The following is a 9,563-nucleotide window of genomic DNA, read 5'->3' on the forward strand; positions in this document are numbered from 1 at the left end:
ATCGAGGGGGGGGCGTTTGAGCTTCTACGACAAAGACGAGTAGGGAGATGCGAGTCCTTTTTGGCTTCGCTATGGGCGATGATCATCATGAGCGAGGGGCTCCCGAGTAAGAACGAAGCAAGAAGTCACGGATACAATAAGCCAGGTTGATTCTCTAGCCTGGTTATTACCATCTATTTGTCTAGTTACGGCCCATAGAATCACAAAAGGCTCTCAGAGAGCGTGTACAAGGAGCGGAAAAGTTAAAACACACAGTTATCAGAGAGTCCTGGAAAGAAGTGCGCCACATGGCCGGGCTGATGTCTCCTTGCCCCTGCGGGAGACGGCCGGAGCGGTGCCGTTCTCGACCAAGATGCGCAGGTGCGTAAGGAGCCCCCGACCGGCGCATCCGTTGCGCCCATGAAGCAGTGGGCGAGGCCAGGGGCTTCAGAGTATTGTAACTTGAGGCGAAGCCGCGTCTATTGACGTGTAACAAAGTACCAGACGAGGAACCGGGTTTGTTTGATCATTTTGTGAGTTTGGATGTCCAGATATCGATGTCGGGAATGGAGTTGGGGAAGATTGGCGACGAGGTTATACTAATATGCCAACCAGGACACATATCCAGCTAATCGCGTGTAAAGGTCGAAAAGGGAGACACTCCCCTGATCGATGAACAAGCCCAAAGAATTAACAACTCTGACCTTTCCTTGAGCAAGGCCACCCCCTTACCTAGGTACCTTCAGCTACGATAGCTTCATGCATTATTGGCACTTCGTATCAGCCTTTTCAGGTGCTATATCATGTGACGTTTCAATTATTACTCGTATAGTCTTCGCTATGTACTAGTGGAATAATCTTTTCATATCTTTACTCTCACAGTGTAAGCCTTTCTTGGCCCAATCCTCCCGTGCCCTGCTGTGTGCTCTAACTCGTGACAGTAGTCATACAGGCAGTTCAGCAGGCCCCTGTTGTCACAATAGCTTTATATATTTCCACCTTATATAACAGCACTCTTATATGTTTTATTACATAAGGTTTTATCTGTTTCTACTAAAAATAGGTCTCTATTTTTATTACTCTCTCTTATATAGAAATAAGCCTTTTAGACCTAAATTATTACAATAGCTTTATGGATTTCTACCTAATGTAATAGCACTATTAAGTGCTTTATTACGTAGTGTTTCACATTTGTTCTCTATATATAGGTCTTGTCGCAAAAACGACGCCGTTAATTGCAAGCAGCAATTAACGCCTTATGTACTACGTACGACAGGTCTCTACTTGCTTTACACTTATTTACGCAGAATTAAGCCTTTTAGACCTAAATCCTCATATACCCTGCTGTATGCTCTAAATTGTGATATTTATAAGCCTAGAGTAGGGTTTATAAAGATTTAGGTCTAAAAGGCTTATTCCTATGTAAAAGGGAGTAAAGAAAGTAGGACCTATATATAGAGAACAAATATGAAACCTTACGTAATAACGCATATAACAGTGCTGTTACATAACGTAGAAATATATGAAGCTATTGTAACAGGACTCTTCCTAGGTTCAGACTGTAAGTACTATACTGCGTAATAGGCACCTAACGCCTGTCTTTTATGCCGCTGCTGATGCGACACAAAGTGCAGTTTTGAAGCGTCCGGCAATCTACAGCTACTGAGAAGCGTCGTGCTTAGGCCGGACCCAATGGCCTGTCGGACGGAGGCTGGATGTGGACCGGCACAGCGAACTCGTAGCTGGGCTTCGGGGCAGGGAGGGAGTCGATCACAGCGGGGTCGCCGGTGAGAGTGAAGTCAAAGACCAAAGACTTGTCGTTGTCCAGCTCTAACTTGTAGTCGCCGGGGAAGATCGTCAGGTTCCCCTGGGAGTCTGACCTGGCGAACGAGCCGAGGGTCAATTTCAGCGTGAGCTGGTCGCTGGCACCGGTCTCGATATCGTGAGCCCGCGAGTATGACGCAAGCGACTTATTCGGCCGCGGTACGGGGCCGGCGTTTTTGCTCGAGAGGAAAAGAAGACCGACGTAGTCAGATCTGACATTGCCCACGTTTTTGACCGTCACATTGACCGACGTGAAAGGCGTGGTGTCGGTGACGTGCCCATTGTTCTGAGACCGTGCCCAGGAAATGATATTGGAAATATCATATGTAGGCTCTAATGTGTCCTTCCAGGTAAAATTGAACTTGGTGTAGTGCAGACCGAATCCGAAAGGGAATACGGGCTCGCCGATATACCACTTGTAGGTCCTTCCGGGAAACGTCCCGTTTGGTCTGAGGTTGATGTTGAAAATGCTGACAAGATCGGCGTAGCTGGCAGGGTACTGCGTGGTTGGTAATCTGCCAGCAAAGGACGCTTTGCCGACGACGAGATCATACATGGCCAGGCCTCCGGCCTGGCCTGGCAACCCTGCCCAGAATAGGGCGTTCACGTTGGCGTTATCCACCAGGGCAGTGTCGTCGACCTGTCCGCCGCCGAACTGGGCAACGACCAGGGGCTTGCCTAGCATCGACAGTTGGCTGATGAGATCGAGTTGGTTACCTGGCCAGGTGATGGAAACACGGTCAAGTGTCTCCGCCTCGATAGTGGTGTCGATTCCACCGCAGAAGATGACAATATCGGAATTCTTGGCGGCCGCCAGTGCGTCCGCGAAGCCGCTGTCGCTGGTGCTGTTGATGTCGGTGCCCGCTGCATAGTTTACCTGCAGGCTGCTCTGCTGCGTGAAAGCCCAGAGGGGGCTCCGCACGAAGGGTGCCCTCCCAAAGTAGTTCCCTTGCATCTGCGTCGTGGCGTTGGCAAAGGGCCCGATGAGGGCGACGGACTTGTACTTGCCGTCGGCGAGCGGAAGAACACCGTCATTCTTGAGGAGGGTCATCCCCGCGCGAGCAGCCTCACAGGCAATCTGCTGCGCATCGATAGTCGACACGTCAGACCAGCCTAGTGAGCTATGACTACTGCCATCGAAATACCCTACGGTGAAGAGTGCCTTGTACAGGCGCGTCAGAGCCTCGTCAACGCGTTCCTGCGTGACTTGTTTGTCGGCCAGGGAGCCGTTGAGGTGGAGGTAGGAGGAGCCACACTCTAGATCTGTGCCAGCAGCCATCGAGACGGAGGCTGCGTCCTGCTCCGTGTTGGTGAAGTTGTGCAGAAGCCACACGTCCGTCACCGCGCCGCAGTCGGACACGACGAACTGATAGTCGTTGGTGAAGCCCCAGGTGTCTCTGAGGACCTCCTTCAACAAGTACTCGCTGCTGCATGCCGGGATTCCGTCGACACTGTTGTAGGAGCACATGACGGTGCCGACATGGCTGTCTCGCACACAGCGTCTGAAGGCGGGCAGGTAGTAATCCTGCAGGTCTTGCTGAGTGGGGTTGTAGTTGTTAGCACGCCGGGCAGTTTCGATGTCGTAGGCAGCGAAATGCTTGCAAGCAGCGATGATGACCTTGTCGGTGGGATCGCTGCCCTGCAGCCCCGTGACGTAGCTCTGGACGTAGTTGGAGACGACCAGGACGTCTTCTCCCGGGGTCTCTTGGCCTCGGCCCCATCGTGGATCCCGGAACGCGTTCATGTTGGGCGTCCAGAAGTTGAAGCCTGCGTAGCCGTAGTTGCTGAAAGCGCGACCCTCCCTGCCGATGACCTGGCCGATTGCATTGAAGAGGTCGTCGTCGAAACTCGCCGCCGTCAGAATTGGCAAGGGAAAGCTTGTGGCGTAACCGAAGGGCTCCGAGTCTTGTGCAAATAGCACGCCAGGGGAAAAGCCAACCCCATGAAGGCCCTCGTTCCACCAACCGTGAGGTGGGAGCCCCAGCGACTTGACGCCGGCAGAGGCATCGACGAGATTGCGAACCTTCTCCTCCACGCTCATGTCTCCCGTGAGCGACGCAACCCGCTCAGAGATACTCTTTGAAACATCACAGACGGGGTGCTTACAAAGCGGGTAGGTTTGGCAGGCGGGCGGAACAGGAGCAGCGGACGCATCACGGCTTCCAGGGTTTGTGATTTTATACACAGAAACGCTTCACGCACAAAAACGAAAGTCAGCCCAGCAAGCAAGCGCCTGGATAGGGCTCAACATACTAGCCGTACGATCCGCACATGAGCGAAGGATCAGTGGGGCATCCCGTGTTGCACTTATCATCGGACGTAGCAGGCGCGTCGCTCATGCTCGATCCACAAAGGCATTGACTGTTGACACGATTTAGTCTAGCCCTTCGCTTGTCTTTTATTTCACTCGCGAAGGCGAGTCCGGACCAACTCACGTTCCCGAAGAGATCGCCCCATAGACCAGACCTCGCTCTCCGCAGTAGTCGGAGCAAACCTGAGGGGTCATGGCGATGGAATACAACTTCCCTTTGTCGAAGAAACCGTCGCCGCCTTCGAAGCATCCCACATAGTCTTTGGTGGCCGTATAAGACGGGGAGCTGTCTCCGGAGCAAACGAAAGAGGCGGCCCGAGCCCCTGCTAAGAGGGAGAAGGCCGTCAATACGGTTGGAGAAAGGAAAGCCATGGCGATGTCAAATCTTGGGCGTGAAAGCTCCAAAAGAATGTCGTGAAGCAATACAGGCTGCTCCCACGTTGACCGCAAAGGTGATGAGGGCGGAAGTCAGGCGCCTTATGACTGACTGACGGCCATTGCCGTCAACTTTGGAACTGGCCGGTTCCCGCAAATTCTCTTCAAATAACTAGAAATGACGTTCAGCTGCATGTAGCTTTGCACCAAGACATGCCCAGCAACGCAGCTCAGACGGGGGAACCTTACGATGTGGCTCTGGCCTACTGAGGGTTCGTTGGCACACTATGCGACTACCTCGTAACCAACCTTAATAGTACGCACGGTGGCGTCACGGCCCTTGGTCCCCGAGAAATCATCCTGAACATGCGCTGGTTAGTCAGTTATTGTAAATCGGCCAGTGGTCGCTGGGTTGAATCAGGAACGCGACCAAGGTATCAACTAGAAGGCCAGCAATTCTTTGGGGAAACCTTGACAAATGAATCAAAGGTCCAAAACCACCCAGAAGGGGCCTAGGTAGTGTGACCCTCGGCCAACCAAAAGGATTTAGACACCATCAACTCGAGCCGTGCAGGGATGGTTCCGTTTGACGACGTCGAGTCAACTCTTCTGTCAATGACTGCGGGGATGTCTGCCCGGTGGCAGTCGAAGAGAGGACGAACGGAAAACGGAACTCTTATATTATTGGCACCCACCGAGCTACTCACAGGTTACTGGCACACCTCCCGTTCTGGGTTGTTCTTTTACAAGGGCATCGCCAACGAGTCAAAAGAGAGTTTCCCGCCCGTGCGGGCTTTTCAAAGAAACGAGTCGATTCATCCTCTTACGTGTAATCTTTCTTCATCATGACTCATGGCCAATCTACGAGGCAGCTCTTTCGACTCGCAGGGGTGCAGCTTGGAGAGCATAGGCGAATCATGAGATTATTCCCCGCAGCACAAGCCGTGGCAGGAGCAGAGACAACCGACATCCAAATGATCAGACGCCAAGACACCTGAAGGACATAGCTTAACTAGAGAAAGTCTCAATCAACCCACTCTTTCACGATGTGACACAGTCCTAGCATGGCCACCATCCTCGGCGACCAGACGAGTAGGACAGACTAAGCTACCGAATAGTCAGGGGTTCCCGCCTTTGACGGTTGCCTATAGTACAACAGATAGGCACAAGGATGTCTAATTCTCAAACTAGGAAGAAAACGACATACTGGTGGCATGGGCCTTGAGATATGTATCAGCACCATATCAGTAGGATTCGCAAGTGAGGTCACTTTCGCGACCACATGGAGAGGGTGCCACGACGAAGCTAGATCCGCCATGAACATAATGCACCGTCTCAATTACACGGCGGTGTAATCCTTTGGCATACCCAACTGTATGAACTCCGTTCGCAGAACATATCGCCGTTGGAACCTCGGCTCAAATGCGTCTATCTCTGTCCTAAAACCCAGTCCTACTGAGCAGTCCAATCCGGCCAAGTGGCTTGGGTAAGGATTATCGACACTGTCATAGAGAAACTTCTGCACGTTGTCGTCTAATCCAACACTGTGTCCTGGCATTTGGGTCCAATCAAGAACCCGAGGCTTGGGAATTCGTCTCAGCCGCATCTGTAGGTTTTCGGCAGCTAGAACCTGCCTAAGGCGCCCGTTGCCAAAGGATGATATACTAACGAATTGCACCGCCTACTCACCAAGAGGTCGGGCTTGAGTCTGCCGAAACACGGGGTTTAGACTGTAGCGACGAGGTTTATGTGCCCTTCGCGAAGCTCTCTAGGTCCAGCCCAGAAGACGTTGGCGGCACTTCCAGAGTCAACTTTAGTTGCCGTCAATGACAAGTTTATGGACCGTTGTGCGGCCTTTCTAGGCAAGGACGCAAGAGACAGCACGGAAGCCACGCCGACCGTTCTTACAGCCTCGTCTTCACAGCGCTTCCAGGGGATTTTCATCTCGATCTGACGGCGTTGGCCAACCGCGAGGAAGACGCTAGTTGTCACGATAGCTTCATGTATTTCCACCTCATGTAACAACACTGTCAGGTGCCTTATCACGTGGTGTTTCATATTCGTTCCCTATATATAGGACTTCACTCATTTCACTTTCACTTACATAGAATTAAGCCTTTTAGACCTGAATCCATATATGCCCTGCTGTGTGCTCTAACTCGTGACACTAGTCAACCTAAGGTGGAAAGACATGGATCATGGGGTTGGGCATAGTGGTAATAAACTAGATGGTTCGAGTGCTATCACCTCACCCAACTGCTCACCTTGCTCTGGCTGCTTTGTTGCCTCGTCGGATGGCGTTTGTGGGGAGTTGGGTGAGGAGGTACATGGGGTGTTTGTTATTTACGTCTTAGCTTTAGCAGATAAAGCCCTCTTCGGCTACAATAGCCTAGAGGACCTCCAGGGCTAGAAGATATTAGATGGCAACACAGTTCATTTTATTTCGCTGGAAAGAGGATGCTCTCGATGTCCCAGCCATTCACGATTTCGCTCGAGACGGAACATATCTCAAGACGGTCTTGACTGTGGGAGCGTTTCGCAAGGATTTCCTTTCCTCATTGAAATTAGCAGGCTATGTCGGTGTTGCTCCTTCTTTTCACCAGATACGGCGCTTTCTCAGGCAACAAGTTGACAGTAAGTCCCAAGTCCAATCGTCTTGTACACTTTTAATCTTATTAACCGGACCTTAGAGAGGTACACCGAGGTAGAAAGATCGCAGCACATCAATCAAGCAGACACACGTATCTTTAGGGATAGTTATGTAGACGACCGACTGCTCGTCAGTGGACGGCTTGAGTGCCTTTCTAGGTGAAAAGGCAGACCGTACGCCAAACGATTGTTTTAAGGGCCTTGAGAATTTATATGAGCGAGGTGCACCGACTGTTCTGCCTGCTAGAATGGAACGAGAGTTGAAGAGGAGTAAAGATGTTGTGCTTCTTGGACAGCAGATCGAAGCAGCAACCGATAACGATGTCAGAACCGAGCTTATCAGTTCGCTTCGCAGTCTTCGGCGTCGAGAAAAGACGAAAGCCTCAAGCAATACCGTCAAGATTGGATAGATGGGTACATGGATAGGAGTGGTGATCTTGGAGCAGGCCTATATATCTCGGGTGACTTAAGCGGTTTCGGATCAACGGCGAGGCAGTTGTTTATCGCTACTGCCAGTGATAGAGCGAGCTAACGCCGCATTCGGACCGATGCATATCCGTAAGAGGCTTCGGGCTTTCCTCGAAGGTCAGGTATCAATGGCGGAGTCGAGTCGGTTTATCTTCGCTCTGTCCGAGAAAGACCGTCGAAAACCTACACTCTATGCTAACGTGTCAAGGGTAGCACTCACAGAGGTTCTGCATATGAAGCACACGAGATAACTATTCATCTTGACACAGATTTCTTTTTTGTTGAAACCTGCTCTTTGATCGCAACACCGCAATCGACACGCCTACACAAGACCCGACCTGATACTCGACGCGCGAACCGACGCAAGCGGCCCTACCGTCAATTCATTTTACGGAATGGCCAAGATTCAGACTACCACGACAGCGTCGGACCCAGAGCTCGTCAAGAGTTGCGAGAAAGCGGTATGCATCTTCTTGGACCCCAGGGTGGCAAGTACCTAATTATATACAGATCGGAAAGCGATGTTCGGATCCCAAATGGCAAACACTTAAGGACATCAAAATGGAACCAGGCCCAGATATAATAGCTTTGTTAGTAGATATGCATAATGCCGAGGGTCGTGTAGTTTATGCCCCAGATCAAGACGATGACTTGGTGGAACTTGTTGGCAAACAAGACAAAGGGTGCACTGTTATAATACCATGGGAGACAGGCCTCAGATTTATGTGCTCTGGTCAATGTAGCATTGCTCTGATGACAGCTATCGAGGAAAAATGAAGTGTTCCCTTTTCTCTAGGAATCAGGCTGCATCCTGGAATAAACAATCGATTGTGATTTGCGGGAGGTAGCCTGGAGTCTTAGGCATGAGAAGACGAAGGCAACCATGAGAGAAAGCCAAGACTCCATAGACGTCGTCCTTGTGTAAGCTGTAAGCTTGTGGGTTTAACGCATATGGCGATATGGGAACGTGACTATCTTGTGCCGAGCAGGGCATCGAGGAGTGCTTACCCTGCAGCGGGACCGAAAGGGAACCACTCGACAGGGAATCCGCTTGCTAGATGCTCTCGTTACCTTCCCTCTCGGCCTGGCTTTTCCAATGCGTTTCTTGTTACCATCCAGAGATGCTGAGCCATTCCTTCTTCCCGATGGCTGCAGCACACACACACACACACACACATATATATATACCATGATTTACACCGCCTGTGAAGAATCTTACGCCGTCTGCACCATGGCGCAACACCCGCCCCCTCCTCCGGGTCTACTTGCCCAAGGCCTTCTCCCGAATGAAAAAGGTCGACACGAAAGCGAGCACCAGCAGCAGCGCCACGGGGACCATGGCGCCCAGCGTGGCGACCTGGTAGCTCGCCCTCACCTCGGCGGCGACGGCCGGCGGCAGCTCGCGGATGTAGTCGAGGCTCTCGCGCACCCTCTCCTCGACGCGGCGGGCCTCGTCTCCGTCGCTCAGCCGCGACGCGAGCTGGGTCCGCAGCACCTGCTGCAGCACGGCCGAGCACACGCTGATGCCGATGCTCGACCCCAGCGACCGGAACAGGTACGAGCACGCCACGACGACGGCCGTGTCCTGCACCGCCGCGTTGGAAAGCAGCGCCACCAGCGTCGTCGTGATGCCCGCGCCGCCGCCGAGCGCGAGCAGCGCCATGCTGCCGACGACGCCGGCCGAGGAGCTCGCGCCGAGGGCCGCCACCGTCGGCGCGACGGCGAGCACCATCAGCCCGTACGCCAGCACCGTGAGCGCTAGCCTACGCGATATATGATAAATATTCCGGCGGAACTGCCCAGCCTTCTGATATTCCGTTTACCCCTCCCGTGGCTTAATGAAGGACCGGCGTACTTCTCGTGGGATTGTTTGTAAGGTTTCATATTGTTGTACTGCTAGATTCACCGTCTTAATCATTTTATCTTGTGAGTGCTGCTGTAGTGTTGAAGTCAAGAA

The 9,563-nt window shown here is 52.2% G+C and overlaps 2 protein-coding genes across 2 annotated transcripts in view; both read right to left on the minus strand.

Annotated features, from left to right (window-relative positions):
* Window positions 1–1,657: 1,657 nt before the first annotated feature.
* GLRG_03578 (glycosyl hydrolase family 3 N terminal domain-containing protein) lies at window positions 1,658–3,844 on the minus strand (the record flags this gene model as incomplete). Its single annotated transcript, XM_008094263.1, has 1 exon — window positions 1,658–3,844. The coding sequence occupies one exon, from the start codon at window positions 3,842–3,844 to the stop codon at window positions 1,658–1,660; it is 2,187 nt and encodes a 728-aa protein (XP_008092454.1).
* Window positions 3,845–8,867: 5,023 nt separating this feature from the next.
* GLRG_03579 (major facilitator superfamily transporter) overlaps window positions 8,868–9,563 on the minus strand; it is a gene marked incomplete at both ends in the record, with an annotated part of 2,014 nt that continues 1,318 nt past the window's right edge. Inside the window, 2 exons of the mRNA XM_008094264.1 lie at window positions 8,868–9,369; window positions 9,454–9,502. Coding sequence (XP_008092455.1) covers window positions 8,868–9,369; window positions 9,454–9,502 — 551 coding nt within the window. The remainder of the gene's footprint in view (window positions 9,370–9,453; window positions 9,503–9,563) is intronic.

The sequence above is a fragment of the Colletotrichum graminicola genome (assembly GCF_000149035.1).
Source record: "Colletotrichum graminicola M1.001 genomic scaffold supercont1.11, whole genome shotgun sequence".
Lineage (NCBI taxonomy): Eukaryota > Fungi > Ascomycota > Sordariomycetes > Glomerellales > Glomerellaceae > Colletotrichum > Colletotrichum graminicola.